General features: G+C 40.2%; 1 protein-coding gene across 1 annotated transcript; it reads right to left on the reverse strand.

Annotated features, from left to right (window-relative positions):
• Window positions 1-6,323: 6,323 nt before the first annotated feature.
• On the reverse strand, window positions 6,324-21,569 carry slc39a4 (solute carrier family 39 member 4). Its single transcript, XM_015973610.3, has 12 exons — window positions 21,181-21,569; window positions 15,474-15,809; window positions 15,173-15,374; window positions 14,855-14,997; window positions 14,316-14,493; window positions 13,964-14,136; window positions 13,685-13,876; window positions 10,519-10,623; window positions 10,178-10,223; window positions 9,915-10,067; window positions 9,645-9,832; window positions 6,324-9,561 (listed from the first exon to the last, which is right to left on the reverse strand). The coding sequence occupies exons 1-12, from the start codon at window positions 21,388-21,390 to the stop codon at window positions 9,433-9,435; spliced, it is 2,055 nt and encodes a 684-aa protein (XP_015829096.1). The 5' UTR covers window positions 21,391-21,569; the 3' UTR covers window positions 6,324-9,432.
• Window positions 21,570-22,135: the final 566 nt, after the last annotated feature.

The following is a 22,135-nucleotide window of genomic DNA, read 5'->3' on the forward strand; positions in this document are numbered from 1 at the left end:
AACGTGTTAGCTCGTTTTAAAAATACCTTTTTAAATACATTTTTAATGCAACTCTTGCTCTGCACAAACACATCACCTAACAATGGCTCTTCTTGTGTTTTTAAGTTGGAGAGTGAGCACAAAAACAGTAATAAGACATTTAAATATGGGATGAGACCAGGATGATGATAATGATGATTAAATGTTACTCATGTGACCACAGAACCACAAACACTGACTTATTACTGAAATGATCTCCCAAATTTCATGTGTTCTGGATGTTCTAAATTACTTTATGTAATGCTGAAAAGTCTTAAAAAATAAGTCCAAACTGTTCTTTCTAGTGCATGTTTGTCACATAACACCTGTTTATATTTCAACCATTTAATCCATTCAGCTGCCTTTTATTGCCTCATTTCCTTGACCTTGTTTTGTTTCCATCGCCGTCTTTTGCTTCCTTGTCCTGTCCATAACAAACATTTTAAGGAAAAGCTCAAAGGTTTAATTTTCCATTTATCGTTTTATTGTCACAGTAGGTCACCAGCTTCTTGGTGTTCGTAAAAATCCCATAAAATCTAATTATATGTGCTAGTTTTAATATCAGATAAGTTAGTTTTTCTCCTGTCAGCAGCTGCTTGCTTTAATCTGTCATTTGTCGAGCGTATAAACCCAGTGGTTCTGATTTAACGGGCTGTTCCGAGTTACGGTAAGATGTTGATCACCCTGGATGACACTCGTTCTGCACATGCATGAAGGTAATCTTTGACGTAATAAGGCGTTTGCAGTGAGTTGTCACCAAACTCTGTCCCAACTGAAAATCTTTGTGCATTAGATTAGATCAGAAATATAATTTTGCATTAAAATTTTTTTCCTGTGGTTAAATATTTTAATTAGAACCATCACTAGTAAAAATAAATCAGTATAGTAATATTGTAAGGTTTTATTCAAACATCTCTATATTCCTTAGAATTTCTTTATTTAAAATATTTTTTTTATTTCAGCTTGTTTAATACAAAATTTGCTCTAGGCCCAGTTTACATGGCAAATTATAACCCGAACCTCCCCTTCCAACAACCTTATGACACCGGATTACCATGATGACTGTAAAAGATAATCTTATCAGATGTTTTTTCGTGGTGTGTGAAGAGCACTCTGGTCTTCACAGGAGGATCTTGGAACTGCTCAGGTAAAAAATCTGGGTTAAAAATGAGAAATTGAATTGATCCTATTTTCGAGGACAAACAAGCATGCCGCCTGTTGACTGATTCAATTCAAAAATACTTCACATTCTTGTGAAGAGAATGCTCAGGGTTGTCCATAATTTTCTTGATTCTCTGGAGAATCCGTCTTTGCATTATCTCCTCCAGTGGTTCCACAGTTGTCCCCAGAACAGAACCAGCCTTTATTATTAGGCTGTTTAGCCTTCTCATGTCCCTGCTTCTGATGCTACTACCCCAACAGACGATGGCTGAAGAGATTACTCTCGACAACAGACTTGTAGAAGATGTGCAGCATCTTGCTACAGACATTGAAGGACTTAAGCGTCCTCAAGAAGGGCAGTCTGCTGTGTCCCTTGTAAACGGCTTTGCTGTTCTTTCTCCAGTCCAGTCTGTTGTCCAGGTGAACTCCAAGGCATTTGTATTCCTCAACCACCTCCACTTCTTCTCCCATGATGGAAACAGTGTTTGACTCCACCCTGTTTCTTCTGAAGTCTAAAATCATCTCCTTTGTTTTGTTCACATTCAAGGTCAGTTGATTGTTTCCACACCATGCCACAAAGCGCTCCACCAGCTCTCTGTACTCAGCTTCCTGTCCATCTCTGATACACCCGACAACGGCTGAGTCATCTGAGTATTTCTGTAGATGACAGGTCTCTGATTTGAACTGGAAGTCTGAGGTGTACAGGGTGAAAAGGAATGGTGAGAGTACAGTCCCCTGTGGTGCTCCAATGTTACTGATCGCCTGGTTTGATGTGCAGTTCTTCAGCCTCACAAACTGGTCTGTTTATCAGGTAGTCTTTAATCCAGGCGATAGTTGAGGCCCCCACCTGTGTCTTCTGGAGTTTCTGGCAAAGTACATCAGGCTGAATTGTGTTTAATGCACTGGAGAAATCAAAGAACATGACCCTCACAGTGCTGCCTGCTTTGTCCAGATGACAGTGGGTTGGTTGAAGCAGCTGGATGACGGCATCTTCAACTCCAACTCCATGGCAATAAGCAAACTGCAGCGGGTCCTGACATTTCCTAGTTTGCTTATTCAGGTGGACCAACAGGAGTCTCTCCAGGACCTTCATGATGTGGGATGTCAGGGCAACCGGTCTGTAGTCGTCATTGACTGATGGGCGAGTTTTCTTTGGAACTGGAACAAGGCAGGATGTCTTCCAGAGGACTGGAACCTTCTCCTGGGCCAGGCTGAGGTTGAAGAGGTGCTGCAGAATCCCACAGAGCTGCTCTGCACAGGCCTTCAGTACTCTGGGGCTGACACCATCTGGGCCTGCAGCCTTGTTCCTGTTCAGTCTCTTCAGCTGCCTCTTCACCTGACTTCTAGAGACAGACAGGTGGGAGGGGGAGGTAACTGGGGCAGCAGCATCTCCTGACTTGGTTGAAGACAGATTTCTAGAACCAGAAGAGTCCATGACTGTGTTAGAGGACAAAAGAGCTGGCGTGTGACAGAAAAATGTTGGATCAGAAGAGGATGGGATGTCTGATTGACTGGGGACAGGCAAGGAGGATGCTGGGTTTGTTCCTGAACTGAACCTATTGAAGAACTTGTTCAGTTCATTGGCTGTGTCCAGGCTGCCATCAGTGCAATCCTTCCTCTGCTTGAAGCCTGTGATCTTCTTCATCCCTGACCAGACATCTCTGATATTGTTCCTCTGTAGTTTGTTCTCCAGCTTCTTCCAGTATGCCTCCTTGCTGTCTCTGATCTTGATCTTCAGTTGCTTCTGTATACTCAATAATTCCCTGTCTCCCTCCTTGAAGGCTCTTTTTTTCTCATTTAGCAGATTCTTCAGTTCACTGGTGATCCAGGGTTTATTATTAGTGAAGCATCTCACTGTTCTGGTGGGTATGATGTTGTCCACACAGAAGTTTACATAGCCGGTGACCTGGGACGTAATTTTGGGGGGGGACGGGTGGGACATGTCCCCCCCACTTTTTCAAAAGGCAGTTTCGGTCCCCTTCACTTTTTTCCGTCCAAAAACAATGTTACGCTCCATTAAATGGATTTGATTGAGCACTAGGACCGAAACGGAAACCGGTTTCCTATTAGACCCACCCAAAAGCTAATCTATTGGCTCTGCTGATACTTGCTAACGTATTATTGGCTGTTGCTGCTGTCACTCCAAGTAGTAAACAGAACGTGCTCACGTTGTTTTGCTAGTTTGGAGCCGCTAGGGAACACCGGTACTGAGTCACATCGTCAACTAGACGCTGTGTAATATCAGAGCTCAGCTCAGCTTCCATTATATAACATTTGAATAAGTGTTCATTTGTGAGTCTTTGGTAGTTATGCACAGCCAGGAGGCAGCATGTCAAGAAACGAAAGTGGATATAAGAGACTTCTTTCAAAGTCAAAACGTAAGTTGGAACATGTGACACCCCTGCATTAAGCTCAGACTCACCTCCTCCTTCACAAACATACTCAAAACTAACTTTTACAAACTAATCTCCTCCACATAACTGACTCCTCAGACACAATTTATTCGTATTATTATAATTATTATGTTTTTATTATTACTATTATCATCATAATTATTATTACTAGTAGTAGTAGAAGTGTAACTTCAAAACTTTTATCATTTAACTTTATTGTAAACTTATCTATTGCAATGTATATTTTCACATTAAAAAGCTCTGAAAAATGAACAGTATCATCGTCAACAGATTTTTTTAAGCTTAATGTCAAAGATGTACACTTTTCATTAGATTTATCTTATTTTTTCCATTTATTTTTTGTGTGTTGAAATGCAACAACTGTTTAAACACTTTTAAGGGAAAAAACATATTTAATATGTTTTTATACACTCAAATTGGTAATGAATAATTTACACATTATATTAATAATAATTGTGAATCATACTAGAACCATCCTGTAAATATTTCTGTTTGTTCCATTCCAAAATCTCCCACTGTTTATAGTTCATGCATCTTTTTTTCAGGTGACCGACAGAGATGCAGGAGGAGAGACCGGTGAAGGTACAGCAGGAGAGGCTGTAGGAGATGGAGGACGAGAGCCTGGAGGAGATGGAGCAGAGGCTGGAGGCTCACAGGTGAGGTTGAAATAATGAAGATACGATAGACATAAAATTGATCATTGTGACAAATGTTAGGGTGATGATCATGTGTAAAACATTAGTTCAGCATGTCCTCTAACACAGCAAATGAAATAACGGCCAGATCTCAGGAGGGACCGTTTATGTATAAATACTTTTTATACTTTTGACTAGGCCTGGGAAAGTAACAAATTTTGCTGGATGATATTTTGTCCAAAAAATTGTTGATGATAAACAATATCATTGTCAACATTATCTAGACCAAAATAACCACTAATATAATGTTAATATGTCATAATAATGCAAGTACACCCTTTAAAATGCAACAAATAAACCTTCATTTAACATTGAAATGTCCAGAACCAGAACTTCTAAATGAATAAAAATAACAAACAAAAATTAAATAAAAAAAAGAATCTCACTCCCTGTTAGAAAATGTTGCACCAAAAACAATAAAAAAAGACCCAAAACAATAAATACAATGGCCTATCCATTGTCAACAGCCAAAACTGCACTTCAATAATGATAATAAATATTAATGATAATAGAGTTGTACATTTTTTAACTTTGATATATATATATATATATATATATATATATATATATATATATATATATATATATATATATATATATATATATATATTGAGGATGGAAAAATTATTGAGATGGGCATGTGACGTGTCAAAGGGTCTTTACATAACACCCCCACCCCAAATCCGCACAAGCCTGGTGTGTCCCCCCCACTTCTGAAATCAAAATTTCGTCCCTGCCGGTGACACATCCAGCTTAGCGACAACTGAACTGATGGCATCACATTCACTTTCGGCAATGGTTGAAGGTGGAATATAAAGGGTTGCCAAGACAACACTGGTGAACTCTCTTGGCAAATAATATGGGCGACAACTTACTGCCAAGAGTTCAACATCTCAGCTGCAGAGACGACATTTCACTGAAACATGACCTGGATGGCACCATCTGTTGTTATCAAGCCCTGCCACTCCACCTCCTTTTCTTTTCCCACTCCTCTTCAGATCTCTGTCTGCTTGTACAGTCAGGAATCCTGGCAGAGAGACGCTGGAATCGGGGATATGGTCCTGCAGCCACGTCTCAGTGAAACACATAACACTGCACTCCCGATACTTTGGCTGAGTCCTTGAAAGGGCTTGGAGTTCATCCATCTTGTTGGCCAGTGATCTCACAATGCCCATTATGATCGATGGAAGAGATGGTTTGAAGCCAAGATGATGTTTAGCCAAACAAAAGTGTCATGTTTTAAAAATCATCTGACAATTTGAAAATCCTGCACGTCAAAGGGTTAAGAAAATCAAATGTTAATTCAGTCTTTTGGACAAAGAGTGTAGTGTATTTATTCATGGGGCTGTTTAAAACTGGTTGAGAGAACCCACACCTAGGGATAAAATCACAGATAAACCAGTTTAGGACCAACAGTGTGTGGCATACAGAACTATGGCAAAAACTACACATGAAGCAATTCCACACACGACCATTTCCCAGTGAGATGGGAAATCTCATGAGATCAAACATGACTTCAAAATAAGCAAAAATGGCGGCGCTTGCAGCACACGCTTCCATTACCTCGCTTTCTGATTGGCTACACGTCAAGTTCAACAGGCAGCACGCATCGCATCGATAATCCTACCAAGACAATCCAACCCCTCTGAAAACCAGGATTTTTGATCCCAGTGGTCCAGACATACTTCTGAGCAGACCATTGTGCTCGTAAAGCACGAATTTAAAAGGAATCTAATTAAATTAGCTTTAGAACCTTTTGGTGCTCTTAAAATCATTGTGAACTAGGTCCGTGTAAACCAGGATCAAAGAGCTCAATGAGGGGAAAAAAAATCTAACCGTAATTCCAAATATATATATATATATATATATATATATATATATATATATATATATATATATATATATATATATATATATATATACACTGACTTCAGTGTTGGAATTACGGTGTTTGGTATAAATATATATATTTCATTTAGTTTGAGATGCAATAAATGCTTTCAAAAGGTCACATTGCTGCAAAAATAAGAAAAAATAGACGTTATGTTGATTTTATTTCAAAACCTTTGTGCGTTTACATACAAAAATACACAAACTCTCACGTTTGATTTGTTTCAATCATGAGAGATTTAAAAAAAAGTCAGTAAGATTAGCTTTAAGCTGTGGTTCACTCATTTAATCAATACATCTGCAGTGGTCTCTAGTTGGAATGAATGTAAGTTGTACTTTGGGGGGGGGGGGAAAGCCCCGGTGCACCTGTTTCAGGAACTGGAAACCCAATCTCAGTACTCGCACTTTCACCCTTGCGCACTTCAATTGTGTGTACCCGACCAGGGGTGCGACTGCGTAGGGTGTCCCGATTCTTGTGTGGAAATTGATCACGGCCCTTTTGCACCCTTGATCCGCACTTCACCCAAGTCTGCAGCGATGCAGACTTGGGTGAAGTGTATTACCCACAATCCATTGCTGCAGGAGAACAAGCTCAAGTTCCATTTCTGAAAATATGTATTTTCTAATGAAATTACTTCATTTTAGGATGATTAGTTGATGCTCGGAATGTTTTGGACAAAGCAGCAATGAATTTAAATTTATTTCAAGTAACTGTTTGGTTGTTTGTTTGAAAGTTGTTAGTACAGGTTTTTGAAAGAAGAAATTAAGCAACCAGCTTCCCGGCATGCATTGCGGTTGATGACGCAATGCTCCCTGTCTCAATTTGGCAATTATTTGCTTACTTGTGTATTATGCACTTGAAGTCTTACTGCACACTTTCTCCAATTGCACTTTGCTGAAGACCACAGGGCGCAGTGCAAGTATTGAGATTTGGCCGAAGTGAGCCACATCGCAGCTGAGCTTCAGGCGGCAGGATTTGGAGTCTTATTTCCTGATATTGGGACGTCTCACCTCTGATTGGATAACAGCAACGCAACTCTACCACTGACTGCTCTGCAACGTTGAGGTTTTATTTCCACCAATTACACAACCCTGAAGGAGTTCTGCTGTATGGTGGAGTAGCTAATGCTAACAGTTAGCTTGTAGAATCTGAGATGTTCTCTGCTGTTACCTCTTTCTTCTCCAGCCTTCAGAGAGTACAGACGCTTTTTTTCTCAGCTCCCTTATCTGCTTCCCCAAGGCTCTTGTCCTGTCAGCCTACAGAGCACTTCTCTGCATTTCTCCTGAAACCACTACTCTTTTTTTGGAAATATGGACTTAAGTAACTGGTCATTCAACGCGATTGATAAAATTTTTTCTACGATGAGAACGGAGAAGGGGGCTCACACCTGTCCCGAGGGGACATTCGCAGTGGGATATGCACTCCATTCTTGGGAGGTCTGGCGAATCATGTGCGTTTCTCAGTTGTCCATCGAGGACGTGGAAGATTTGTGGATGTTCGGCCTGATGATCACTGGATTTCTTCTGATTGGAGTGGGAGGATATCTGGTTTTCTGGAAATTTGGGAAGACGGGAGTGATTGGAGTGCGACCCGCGCCCATGGAATGTGCCGCTCGGGCGGTGACCTCACAGACTGGGACGTTACTCGAGGTGAACCGTAAGCTGGATAATGTCCTCGCGGCGTTGCCTGTATTAGTACGCAAGATGGATGTCATCTCGGAGAGGGTCGCCGGACGACGATGTGGGGATGTTTAGAATGTAAAATTGGCTTCATTGGTGGACATGAATGACCACTTATAGACTCCAAGGCAGAGAGGAAAATTATCTCTGCCTGCCCCAAACAAAGCCATGTTTATCCTTTATCTGACGCCAAGGCAGCCTCTCAAGCTGCTCAACACTCCCCCACGAAAGGAGAAATGCTGACAGATGCTGTGTCCTGACCTTCCCCCCCTGCCTTCAGATTATGACTTCTGCTGAGGTCAGCGACCTGCGGGAAACTCAATGTGCTCTCTGTTTCTTATCTCTCCCTCCCACCTGTTGGTCTGCAGCTGGTTGATGCGCCGTACCGGCAGCTCCCATTGGAGGCTTCAGGATCCCGCCCAACCCCACCTCCCCATCAGACTCTGATGTTTTGTATCTGTGCTGTTTGTGCTTCTATGTTGAGGAGTTTTTTTTTTTTTGTATAATAGAGTTAATCCCCGCTGGGTCTAACTCTGCTATGCCTTTTTTTTAACCTTACCCCCAATTATCCTCATGTAACACCCTTTTCATCTATCTATTAAGGTAGCGCGACTCATGTTGCGAATGACCGCAGTCACCAATTCTTGTCATGTGTCTTACCCATGTATGTCTGATCTCTGAATTATGTGTACTGAAACTCAATTTCGTTTCTCTGTATGTCCTGCACATGTGGTAGAAATGACAATAAAAACGACTTTGACACTAAACCAACAACAGCCTTCCCCCGTCATGAGTCAAGATGGTTGAGTTCATGAATGTTAAGTGACAGTGTGACAGATTTATCAGGCTTTCCAAATCTTAAAGTTTCAACATCTATTTTCTATCGGAAGCTAATGCAGGAGATAGAATTACTCCTGACTGTTGTGAGGGTCTGATCTGCGACAACAGGAAACATTTGGTTAAAGTTATTGCTATTTTGTGTGGTATTAGTTTAAGCAGACGGTGATTGTCTGTTGTTGCGTCTTAGATGAAGATCAGATTACATTTTTTGACTAATTTGTGCAGAACTCCATATACTTCCACATACTTTCTCTTTCAACTTAATGTTTGACTTTCTTACTTTGTATTTTGACCTGTCAACTGTTCCCACTGTGTTTTCACTTGTCCTACACACATATACACCATTTTAAGTACGGAAAAACTGATGTGATGTCAGCCTTTTCATGCATGCCCACTTTTGAACCAATGTAAGAACCCGTGTTCTGGTTTGGTTGATGATCGAAAGGAATACTGAAGACAGCTGATAAAATCTATAATTATTCTGTAGAAAATGTATCATCTCTTCTTGATAAAAATTTTGTTTTCAAATGTAGGGAATAAATATCCAGAGTGGTCGTAACGTTGCATCTGGTTCCATCAGTTTTCACTCAGTTCTTGCCATCCTGCTGTGGCCCCAACAAGTGAAATATCCAAAAAGTCAGAGTAATGTCCCTGTAATTGTTGTCCAAACACTCCTAAGTCATTTTCCACTTTGTTCCCAGAGGAAAAAATGAGCTCCCTTAACAGTAAAACCATTAAAAGCTGATTTTCTCTTCATAAAGTGACAGCAACAGTAAAATAGTCCAACCAGTCAGAATGCCGGCATTCTGCAGGATAAACTTCAGCCAGGGATTCTTGCTGCCGACATGGACCAGTGTGGGGAGCTAAATGGATGAGAAAACATGGCTGTTAAACTGGTTCTCTCATTTTGTGTCTGGTAAACAGGTTAATGAATGGTGGCACTCACCATATCAGCCAGTCCCACATATAAAAAGAGTCCTGCAGCAACAGCAGAAATCCACTGTTGGGCTGCAAGGTCTGTAGCTATAGAGAGAGCAATATACAGGCCAATAAATGAGGTCATGGCACTGCCCACGTTCAGAAGCAACGCCCTGCGGACAGACAAGCCACAGTGGAGCAGAATGGCAAAATCCCCTGCAGAGAAATAGCGGTGAAATTGTGTTAATGAGTCTTCACCTTCAAAATAACAAAACCTGACATTCTGCGTGACGTTTACCCAGTTCATGTGGCAGCTCGTGACAGAGAACAGCCAGCGATGTGGCCAGACCAGACTTCCATGACAAAGAGAAAGCGGCGCCGATGGCTAATCCGTCTGCAAAGTTGTGGATCCCATCACCGATTGTTATCATGTAGGGCAGCAGACGCTGTTCTGCAAACACTCAGAGAGACGAGATTATAGTTTGTGCAGATGCAGCTTCAGTAATCATACCAGTTTGATGACATCACACTTGTTTTTATGCTGGAAGTGACCTCGCTCACCTTTTGAAGGCTTTTTCAGCTCCGAGTGGCTGTCCTCGTTGTCAACCTGAAATGATGCATTAATAAATATGAATACATTTACTGTAAAATAAATAATTATCACTTTTATTGGTTGTTTACATAAAATGAAAAGTTCTTCACTTGTTTATTCAATACATTTGCAATGGTCTCTAGTAGGAATGAAAATGTCATTAAACTGTATCCCTTCCTTTTATTTTTATTATAAAAAAAACCTCAAAATACAGAATTTGTTTCAGTTCGGCTGAATCGAATCTCATAATGTTTTGTTTGAATTAATGTTCAGTCAAAACCTTTAACCATGAAGGTGTGCATGTTCTCACCAGGTCTGATTTTGATGTCGATTGTGACTTGTCTTTCTGTCTCCTGTCGCGTTGATACATCTCTAAAACTCCAACATGGTCGCAGTGGTGAGGCTTGGATTCATCCTGGAAAAAGTGACAGAGACGAAATCAAAACTGATGACAGTAAACATTTTAAAATCAAGTCTATATGCTGCTTAGGATCTCTAAATATTAAAAAGAGACTTGCTGGATTTATGGATGGAAAGTTAATAAAAAAAAGTTTAAAAAATTTGGTTTTCTTTTCACCCTGTGTCCTGTCCGGCTGTAAAGCAATGAGAATTGATGTCTGAGTGCCGAAGACGAGCCTAAGTTTAACTCTCACAGGTGAAGCAGTATAGCTTCAGCTACGTTGCTTTGCCTGATACCAAAACTTCATAAAAAATATTTAGGTTGTTTTAAATCCCAACGAACACGGAGACAGAAATGAAAGACAAAAGTGGGAGAAGAAAAAAAAATTCAAAACAATAAACAATAAAGGATGTAGACTAATTTGCTTCTAGACCTGCAGAAAAAAAAGAAAGAAAAGAAAGGCGACATACAAAAATACAACACATCGAAAATATCACTGAGCCAACTGCATGACAATATACAACAGTAGCAATTTTTGCTGAAAATGCACACGGAAATAGGTTATGCGTCAAAAATGCCCAAGTCCATACTTGTGAGAGCACCACGTGAGCGCCTGTTTGTGTACACACGATTGTGTGTAAGGTTTTTCTGTAGGAGTGTTCAATAGTGAGTATGAGGGGCCAAGGCCTGACCCCAAAGATCCATGGAAGATGGAGGTGTTCAAAGCCCCAGAGATCCAGAGGTCTCCCCGAAAGTGCAGAGACCCCAGGGAGACTGCCGCCAGAAAAGTGCCAACCCCCCTCCCGAGAAGAGCGGAGCATCACCCCGGGTGGCCAACCAGCAACCGCGCCAGAGTAGCCTGGCCTGCCAGACTCACCCTCTGTTTAATTCTGCACAGAGAAAGAGTCTGGTAACTCACAGGCCGAGAGGCACATGAGGGGCGGGGCTAGCCAGCTCAAAAATAACCAATCAGATAAATGAAAATGCCGCACGGCGCTGTAGTTTGTTAGCTATAGTCAAAAATTGCGTCTGGCAACGACGCAAACATATTTTTTTAGAAGAAAGGCTTTTAGCGCTTCTACTTGTTATGGTTTTAAAGACATTCAAGTCATTTAGAACAGAGGAAAGAACTGCAGCGAACTCCACCGCTGTGTTCTTTGTTCATGAGAAACTGAGCGTTGCTGTTTGTGACGACCACGACGCTGTAGTTTTTTAGCAGTAGTCAAAAATGGCGTCTGGCGATAGCGCAAACATCTTTCTTTAGATGAAAGGCTTTTCTACTAGTTGTTTTAAAGGCGTGTTCAAGTCATTTAGAACAAAGGATAGAGCCGCAGCAAACTCCGCTTCAGTCGCCATGTTAATGACAAACTCGGCGTTGTGGTGTGTGACACACGCTACTCAGCGCTGATTGGCTCGGTTAGAATTCTCACGAGGTGGGGTTATTTGATTAGGAGAGTACCCAGAGCCTTTCTCTGTGCAGAATTAAACAGAGGAGGAGTCTGGTAGGCCAAGCTAGTGCCAGAGGCCCAGGAGACAATAATGGCAAGCCCCCAGGGAAGGCTGAGCTCAGAACTCAGCGGCCCGGGACCCAAGGGCGTTAAACCCCGGCGGAGACCCAACAGAGGTTTTGTAATTCGTTGACTAAATCCATATAAAGTATGGAAGTATAGAGCTGCCACCCACGCAAAATACATTATATAACAACTTTATTGTTACAAAACTATAACTTTCACTTTTGTGCAATATATTATAACATTCTTACCATAAAATTTTCACGTTTGTAAATCACTTTCTTACAATATAAATATTATATTGTACAAACATGAAAATAATATTGTTACAACATGATACTATATTGTACAAATGTGATAACATATTGTAAGAACTAGGGATGAGCGAGTACACCACTATCTGTATCTGTATCTGTTCAACCAACAAAATTATCTGTATCCGTATCTGTACTCGGAATGGGCGTGGCACAACCCAGAAGTGGGCGTGGTTTAACCGGAAGTGGGTGTGGTTTACATCAATATATTATTTTAAGTCTGAAATTGATATGGATTGATCAGAAGTTGATATGTGTATTGTTTATTTGAAAACTATTTACAGAGCAACCTCAGAATTGAGATTACGGTAAATATTTTTGATCACAATAGTAAAGGAACTATTACAGAACAAGTGTTTCAATAAAATCAGAACATTAATATTTAAGTGCATGGATTAATACATCTGAACTCATGCAGTAGGAACTAGGAAATATGAAATGCTAGAACCAGACACAACTTTATATATATTTTTTAATTTTAATTTGATTAAACTGATTTTTTCTTAACGTTCTTGGCATTTTTCCCACACAAAGTTAAACAAAACAATGTTGATTGAGATGTGTGTGTGTGTGTGTGTGTGTGTGTGTGTGTGTGTGTGTGTGTGTGTGTGTGTGTGTGTGTGTGTGTGTGTGTGTGTGTGTGTGTGAGAGATAGAGAGGGAGAGAGAGGGAGTTAAAAAAAAAAAACCAACCGGAGCGGAGGTAGAGACACAGCATGTCAGCTCTGTCTTGTCAAATGCACCATGTAAGTTACGAAAAAAGTAACTTTAAATATTCAACCGAAAAAGAGGCGAGCTGAAGAAAACCTAGGGAAAACTGAAGAAACGTGAGCAACAGTGAAGCAATCACAGCGAGATCCGTTACTGTCTGTGTGTGTGCGTGGATGAGCCGGACGGACTGCGCTCTCGGCCGGCTAGAGAGTTTTGTGTGTAGGGAGGGGCGGGTGCTCTATGTGACTGGCCAAACACAGAGCGTGAAGAGAGTCAGTTACCCAATGAGGATTTTCCTTCAGCACGATTACAGATATTTACGAGGTTTACTCGTTTCATGCTCGTATTCGTCAAAAATGCTTTATCCGTACCGGATACTCGTCTGAAACGAGTATCTGACTCATCCCTAGTAAGAACAATAAAGTTAATATGTTATAATGCATATCACTCCAAGTTTTTTTTTCATGTGTGGCAGCTTTATGCTTCCATAGAAATAAGCTCTTTGCTGAGATGTTAATTAGAGGTTTGGTGTTGATCTGACCTCATGGTGATGGTGGTGATGATCCTTTTCTTGTGTAACCATAGAGAAGATGGTTTCCATCAGGTAAAAGATGTAGATCCCTCCGATTGTTGCCAGCATCTTCCATATGTAGTCTGGAATTTCTTCATTCTGTCTAGAATGTCGGTGACGTGCATCATCATCATCATCTGAGTGAATGTGTAAACTCAGAAACTAAAACAAAAGAAAAAAATCCTAAATTTATGTTCTTATAATCAGTGCAATAGAAAATCATTGTCAGGATAAAAAATAATCACTCACCATAGGGATCAAGTGCAGCAGGGCATCTCCGGTGAGCGATCCTACAGCCATGCTAATGCAGAACTGGATGCACAACTGGAAAATGTTGGTGCACGAGGTGCACAGCAGCACCACGATCCCAAACATGGATGCCAGGGTGATGATCACATTGGCGAGGGTTGCGTAGAGGTACCCTGCCACAGGAAAGCAAGAGAAAAGAGATTTCCTACTCTCCTATGTCATGGACCACAGCTTTAAGAGAGCGTGTTAGAATTAGGATTTCCCTTATACCCAATCATTTCTTAACATCAGATGAAAGTTTAAAATTCTGGCATGAAAGGCAGCATTTACTTTAGGTCAACAACAGACTTACGGTCGGTCTTGGAGAGTTCATCTGGGGTCACCGAGTCTGTGGTGGCTGCACAGGAGCCACTCAGGATCTGCTGGATGAGCGCAGGACTGAGCTGAACCACTTCAGATCGACCCATACTGGAGGAGTTTTTATCAGACAGACCAAAGATCCGGACCAGTTCTTCAGCTGAGAAACAGCGCTAGAAGAAAGCAACAGAAAAAACTTTGTGTTTTTGTCTCTCTTTGCTCAAATGTTATTAGCCGTCATGCAAAAATAAGACAACAATCCTGATTTGTCAGGAAGTGGTTTAAAAACCAGCTCCTCCATTGGGATGCCCCATCCTGGTCCTGGAGGACCAGTATTCTGCATGTTTTAGTGGTTTTCCTTGCTTCAACACACCTGATTTTAAATAGCAGGTGATTAACAGGCTTCTGGGAGCTTGGTGTGTTGCTGAACAGGTGATCCAACCACTGAATCAAGTGTGTCGGAGTGGAGAAACAGCTAAAATACGCTGGATACCAACCTTCCAGGACCAGGATTAGGCACCTCTATGTGCTTACATGCTCCCATGTGCTGTTACTCTCATGAGACTCATGACGTTCATAGCTGCTTCTCTTCCTCCGATAATGGTCAGCATGTTCATGGTCGTGTCCACGATCTTCCTCTTGTCCAAGCTTCAGCCTCCACATGAGGACCTTCAAATCTGCAGGGTATAAACAGGCAATACAGCTTGGTGAAATAAGTACATACTGAATACAAATCACTACCTAATACTGAAATGTTTATTCATAAAACCAAAGCGTACCTGCCCAAGTTTAAGTCTGAAGTCATTTGCATTAACTTGACAATGAATCATGAGTCTTTATGTCATTATTTACCCTGAACGGTGAAATTCTCTGAACCCAGCTGGTGCATGATGTAGTCCAGGAAGAAGCTCTCCTCAGGCAGAGACTGATCAGTGAAGCAGTGACCCAACAGAGCGTGATAGAGGACACGACCCAAAACAGCACCCACTTCCTGCTTCTCGTCTGATGATGATGGGTCAATCTCTGTCATGATGCTGCTGGCCGTCACACAGCTCTGGTTACCACGAAGAGGATGACATTTAAAGCAACATTTAAGATGAAAACTAGATAGCTCTCCTGAATTCTGATTGCACCCTGCCTGCAGCATCCTCACCTTGTTGTCTGATGGCTCGTAGTGGATGTGCAGCTCGCCAAGCACACCTTCTAATCCATGAACGTCCATGTGCTCGTGTGTGTGCCCATGATGAGGCTTGCGTTCACCGCGGTGAGTGAACTTGTGCAAGAAATGTTCAGACTCCTCAGCCCACCTCTCCTGTCGTATCGCCATGCAGGTCAGGAGAGGAGAGGTAAGGAACAGGACGCTGCCGGCAGCAAGAGCAGGAAACTGAGATGCGCTGACGACTATGTCCCCGACAGCTTTCCAGTCTTCATCCTCCCCGTAGGCGAGGTGATCGCCGATGAGCTGGTGAACAGCTCCTGCCAGATGGCACTTTACATCGACACAGAAGACAAAGAACCAGAAATCATTACAGATTAAAGAGCATTACATTACATTAATTAAAGCTGACCAATTTCACAAATTAAAGAAGAACCTGACTGAGAAACCATTTTTACTCATTATTTTTGAAAATGATCAGTCACTCTGAATTTAACATGCAGGCTGAACGTCTTATCAGTCAATGCAGTGAGAACTTTCCAGACCTTCACCTAGGGGAAACTGCTACACAAGTGCATTGCACAACACAGGAGAACCACCTCTTCAGGTCAACACTCTGCAGTCCACTTACATCCTAGTGGCGGTTTTACCATTAGGCATAGGTCGGCGGCCGCCTGGGGCACCCCTCTGTTAATGCCACAATGGACTATTCATTTAAGACTGTGATGCACAAACAAGAAGCGATTGGTAGTCATTCCACTACAATCCAGTTGGTGGCGGTAATGCACCAAATTGTTGTTTGCCAAGTGCCATAAGACCACAAATAATAATAATAAGAGAGGCGGGAGCATTCGTGACAAACTCAAAGCAGTAGTCAAAACATTAAGCATGAAATGGAGTTATCCTTGTGGCTCCAATAAGAGAAAGAAGCAGCTTGCTTCAAAAAAGCTTTTATCTTCACTTCCGAAAGTGACGTCGTTTTTCAATGTAAACATCAAAGGAGGCAGAAAAGGAAAGACAATGGAAAATGTTTAAAGGGAAGAAAACATAGACCAAAATGGACAAAAAACAAAGGCAAAAGCACAGGAGCACTGACAGGAAGAAGAAAGCACTCAAAGGGAGAGAAAGACAGGAAAAAAAGAGGAGGACTAATAAAAAGGGAAAATAACTCATGTCAGAAGAGGGGAGGGTTTCGCAAATCCAGTTAAATGTAAGATTGTCGAAAATTTAGTGTAAGGGACCCCATGTCTGTGTTTGCCTTGGGCCCCCAAATTGCTAAATCCGCCACTGCTTACATCTAAAGGACAAGGGACACACTTTTGAAGATGACAATGTACACATTCTGGAAGTAAGCCAACTATGTCTAAATGGAAAGACCTACATTAAACTGAGGCGGAGGTCTCAGGTTTCAACTTTCCTGCACCTACAATGTGGCTCTAAACCTAATTCCAGGACAGTTTCAGGCTAGGTCACACCCTCATGCATCTAATCAAAACAGCCATACTGACACAATAGGGCCTAAAGACATCGACAACTCCTTGGGAGTAGGGATGAGATGTATTCTTAGGTATTTTCAGCTTGTTAAAGGTGTAGTTTACTCATTTATTCAATACATTTTCAGTGTTCTCTAATGTAAAGTACAGGCCAAAAGTTTGGACACACCTTCTTATTGAATGTGTTTTCTTTATTTTCATGACCATTTACACTGGGAGATTTTCACTGAAGGCATCAGTGTGTGTGTGTGTGTGTGTGTGTGTGTGTGTGTGTGTGTGTGTGTGTGTGTGTGTGTGTGTGTGTGCTCTGTCTTCTCGATCCCCAGTGAGTCGTGGAGGATGGCTGCTTATACTGAGCCAGGATCCTCTGGAGGTTTCTTCCTGTTAAAAGGGAGTTTTCCTCTCCACTGTCGCTGCATGCTTGCTTAGTAAGAGGATTGCTGTAAAGTCACTGACACTAGTCAGTGACTTGATGCAATTTGCTGGGTTCCTTATATAGGAAACATTATTTCTGATTGGCTTAATGAACTGACCTGGATTGGAATGTTTATTATGTGAAGTGCCTTGAGACGACTCTTGTCGTGATTTGGCGCTATATAAATAAAATTGAATTGAATTGAAAACTATGAATGAACACATGTGGAGTTATGTACTTAACCAAGGTGAAATAACTGAAAACATGTTTTATATTCTATTTTCTTCAAAATGGCCACCCTTTGCTCTGATTACTGCTTTGCACACTCTTGGCATTCTCTTGATCAGCTTCTAGGGTTAGTCACCTGAAATGGTTTTCCAACAGTCTTGAAGGACTAACAAAATAAAAGAAAATCCAAAAAACAATTAGTATGTTTATGCACCTGTCTGGAGCTCCAGACAGGTGCATAAACATACTAATTGTTTTTGTTTTCTACACTTTGAAGTTCAGTAAGAGTGTCAAACTGTGTTTTATCTACTTATCAGAGGTCAGGTTGACCTTTTGACTTCAATACAAACAGCACAAGATCTAAAGAAATGTGTAGACTTTCTCGCTTGAATCACACATGGAGAAATTACTAAATTTGGTGGTGAACAGTAAAAATCATGAATTTGACTACTTTTCTCCAAAATGAAACCCTAATATCACAAAAAGCATGATTATTTGTTGCAGATGTTACAGAATCAAAAACTGTGATTTTGAATGGAAGTCAATGGGAAGTTTTTGTCCGCTAAGATCAATCTGTTGCTACACAAAAACCATTGATGCATTTTTTTTTCTTTTTAGATATTTCACAATATGGCCAAGACTGATATGTAATAAATGCCCCAGGAGAAAATGTTTTATTTATTTTTTGGAAAATAACTATTTTTTTGTGTGTGTGTTTTTTTTTTCATAAATTACAGCAATGACTGAGTATTCAAACTGGCGTTTCAAGGGTTAAAAGCCTCAAAATGATTGATTTTTATGTTTTTATGTTTATGTTTTATGTTTATGTTTTTATGTTTTATGGGCTGAAGTTGTTTAACAGATCTATGAAAAAAAGCAAGAAAAAATATTAATGTATACATTTTTAAAGCCACTTTTACAAGCGGATGTTTTTGTCCTCTGATGACTCAAGTGTATAGCAAATTAAAGTGAAGCCTGAGGGTTAAAAAAGCTATGATGCTCCTGTTCTGAGATGCAGACGTTTGCTGGAGCAGAGGTGGGCTGAAAACAGTAGGATTACTTATTATTTTTAATGATATGCACACACATCGCTTCTGATTGGCTACCTGAACATGTTCAGCCATGACGCAAAGTCACTATCACCAAGACACTTTCCGCCGTCTCTACTAGCTGCAAAATTTGTCTTTAAAAAGCCTTCCTGTGGGTGGGCGTGAGCCAAGATGGGCGGGGTCATGAATGCAAATTTACAGTGTGACATAGATATGTGAGGATTTTCATATCCTAGCATTTCATTTTCGATCAGAAGCTAATGCAGGAGGTAGGTGTAGAAGACTGTTTTCATGTTCAGCTTGCATGAAAACTCAAGAGTGACCATTATAATGTGAAGTAACAATTCAAATATATATTTTCAGTCAACCACACCTTTAAGCAACAACAGACAGCTACATCAAACCATTCCAACACAATAGGGCATAATGACATCAACGACTCATCAGGGGTAAGGAAAGAGAATGATGGTTACATATTGTAATTCCTGATTTATGAGTACAGGCGTAGCCTTTTAAGGGCTACATTTGGGAAAATTCTTCTTCCAATTCGCAATCACGAGGAATTAACCCAATAGCGAGCAGTATCGGGTGAATCCTATACAAAATAGAACTAGATTTATTTCACCTTGAGGTATTCACTGACAGTCTTTGAGTCATTAAATACTGTTAATAACCCTTGTTTTCCATCTAACACTTTGGCAGATTTTAGTAAAAATCGTGATTGAAGGAATCTGTCATTTTTGTCCCCAATCATCCACTACAGTGGATACTCCTCAAGTCACATGCTGAGCATTCATACATTTTACTGCCGTCATCGAAGAAGCTCAAGGACTTTGCTCTTATGCACTGATAAAAGGTCTGATTTGCTTTTTACAACACAGCGTATCACGTCAGCGTGGAAGACTGATTTAAAAATGAGTTTCGAATAAAGATTATTGTTCAAACTGGCTCAATAGTCTTTGGTCAAACATAGGTTTTAAAATAGAAAAAAAGTATAAAGATACCCCAGTTGTAAATATTTTTATGTTATATTTCCTATCATTTTAAGAACCTCTACCTAAAGTTGTTTCACATGACTTTAAAGAGTTTAGCTTTTTTTAATTGAAAAAGTTTGATATAACAAGCTTCTCTTTTAGGGACTTGAATAATTGTTTTACTATATTAACATTGCCGCTGTATGCTATTATTTATATATGCTGTTGAAATTTAAATTATTGTTATTTGGTAAAGGAGAGAAACCCGGAAACAAAAATGCATGACACAAATAGTGAAGAAAACATTTCACTTACAAGTTGGCTCCACCTATTATTTATCAGCTTGTGGAATAACCTTTAACTTGAGTAATAAACTCCCATATGGCCTCTTACATAATTATGGAGATGTTCCTTTAGTTAACTGAAATGTAACAGCTCTCAAAATAAAAATAAAAAGACACTTTATTGCAAATTTATTACATATCAACTTTATATAATTGACTCTATACTATGCTCTGATAACACATTTAAATATACAATAAAAAAGAAACAGCCAACTCACTATTTTGTTACAAAGAAAGTTGATCAACTTGGAAAAAAAATCCCAAATAATGACCCCTCCGCCACTGTGCTTTACTCTTACTCCATTTTGTCTTATCCCTGTGAAGGATATAAAATATACAGTAGTCCAAAGTCGTATTTAGCTACCTTAAAGTAAATAAACATGATTATGCATTTACATCACTCTATCACCAATGAGAAATAGCTCATCTGTCCAAAGACTGGTATGACTCTAACAGGGCAGCTATGCTACTTTAGACAAAAGAAGTGTTGTTCTTTGGCAACCTTTTCAAACAAACACGTTTTTGTTCAGTGTTACACAACCTGGTGGCATTTTCAAACCTGGGAAGCTCTGCAACTGTTTTGAATATTTTCTCTGGTGGAGAATTATCTTTAATTCTGCTAAACAATAATTGATGGAAATTGTCAAATGGTCCTCAAACTAGTTGAAGCACCTTTGAACAGATTACTGCTGATGTCTCATTTTCATTGTAATTTTGCAACCTATGCTTTTACAGAGGTTTTCATGCTATCATGGCTAAAATTAATTTATATCCACATTGCTGTCTAATTAAAAAATAAATAAATAAAAAAGTAAGAATGTGATTTTTTTAATTTTTTTGTTTCGTACATTATAGGTTGGGTTTTTTCATTCTTTTTTGGTAAAAAAGTGAACTATTTGAACTTGATATTTTTTTAATTAATTTGCCTAACTATGCTTTTTTAAATATTTATTTTTATGACCTACTATTGTTATTAAATTAAATAATACATATTGTATTTTTACCTGGCTGCCTATTAATTGACTAATGTAAACAAATAGTTAAAAGCATATTTTTTTCTCGTATTCTAACAAAATGAACGTATTAAATACTTCCAGGTAAAACAAATGAACAGCTGTTGGACCTCGACCCGTCTCCACCTCACCTGCCGTTCGGCGCCTGGCTCTCTGCATGGCAGTGAAGTTAGCCTAATAAAACTTACCTTTTCACACGGCACGCCACCACACTGCACACGGGTCTGCAGTGTATTAAAGAAGGAGCGGAGAGAGTCCTCGGTCAGATGGCTCTGTCCCGGAGACATCACGCTCACCACGGCGTCGTTAGCGTCCGGCACGGCGGAAGAAGCCGAAACAAAACCGAACCAACTTCGGTTGGAGGAGAGAAGAAGGAGAAGCAGCGGGAAGGAGAACATCCTGAAAGTTTATGTCAAAACAAAACGTGACATTGAATGGTTGAAATCGGTAACTAGCGGCTAGTTTAGTCACGGGTTATTTCAACAGTCACATTGAGCTGTTTGACGATCAGCTCGGAGCTGTAATCAGCTGAAAAACGGCTCCAATCTCTCCGGATCTGGACTCTGGATCGCGATTGGCTGAGACGTGGCTCGTGCTACACTGTACATGTCAATTAAACACTTGCAGTCAACGTGCAGTGGCGTCTCCACCAGAAAAAGGTTAATGGGGACCAATAACTTTTCTGGGGTGGCACACTAAGTTGGTCCTTGCAGTAACTCTGAGAGTTTATTCTGTAGCTGCACATTGCATGTTTCTTCATCAGTTTTAAAAAAAAAAGCATCCAACTAATTTACCTCAAGTTTGAGGAACACAAACTTTTCATAAAAAGACATTTCAAAGAGTGAATTCTCATATTATTTCAACATTTATATTGTAGGAATTTTGGAAAAGTTTAATAAGCTTGTTGCTGTCTTCACAAAAGCATTGACAACTATGGAGGTTTACGTTTAGAAAATGCTCACAATTTTAACACATATTTTTACATTTTTTGTATTTACAAACTGATGTTTAATTTGAAATATGAGTTTATGTATTTAATCATTAATTAAATATTTTATTTGTGTCTTGATGAAAGAAGATGACTTTACAGTTTGTGTGAACATGAATATGATTTATTGAAAGAAGGTGTCTTGCCTGGAGGCG

This window comes from Nothobranchius furzeri, chromosome 19, assembly GCF_043380555.1.
Source record: "Nothobranchius furzeri strain GRZ-AD chromosome 19, NfurGRZ-RIMD1, whole genome shotgun sequence".
NCBI classification, from domain to species: Eukaryota; Metazoa; Chordata; class Actinopteri; order Cyprinodontiformes; family Nothobranchiidae; genus Nothobranchius; species Nothobranchius furzeri.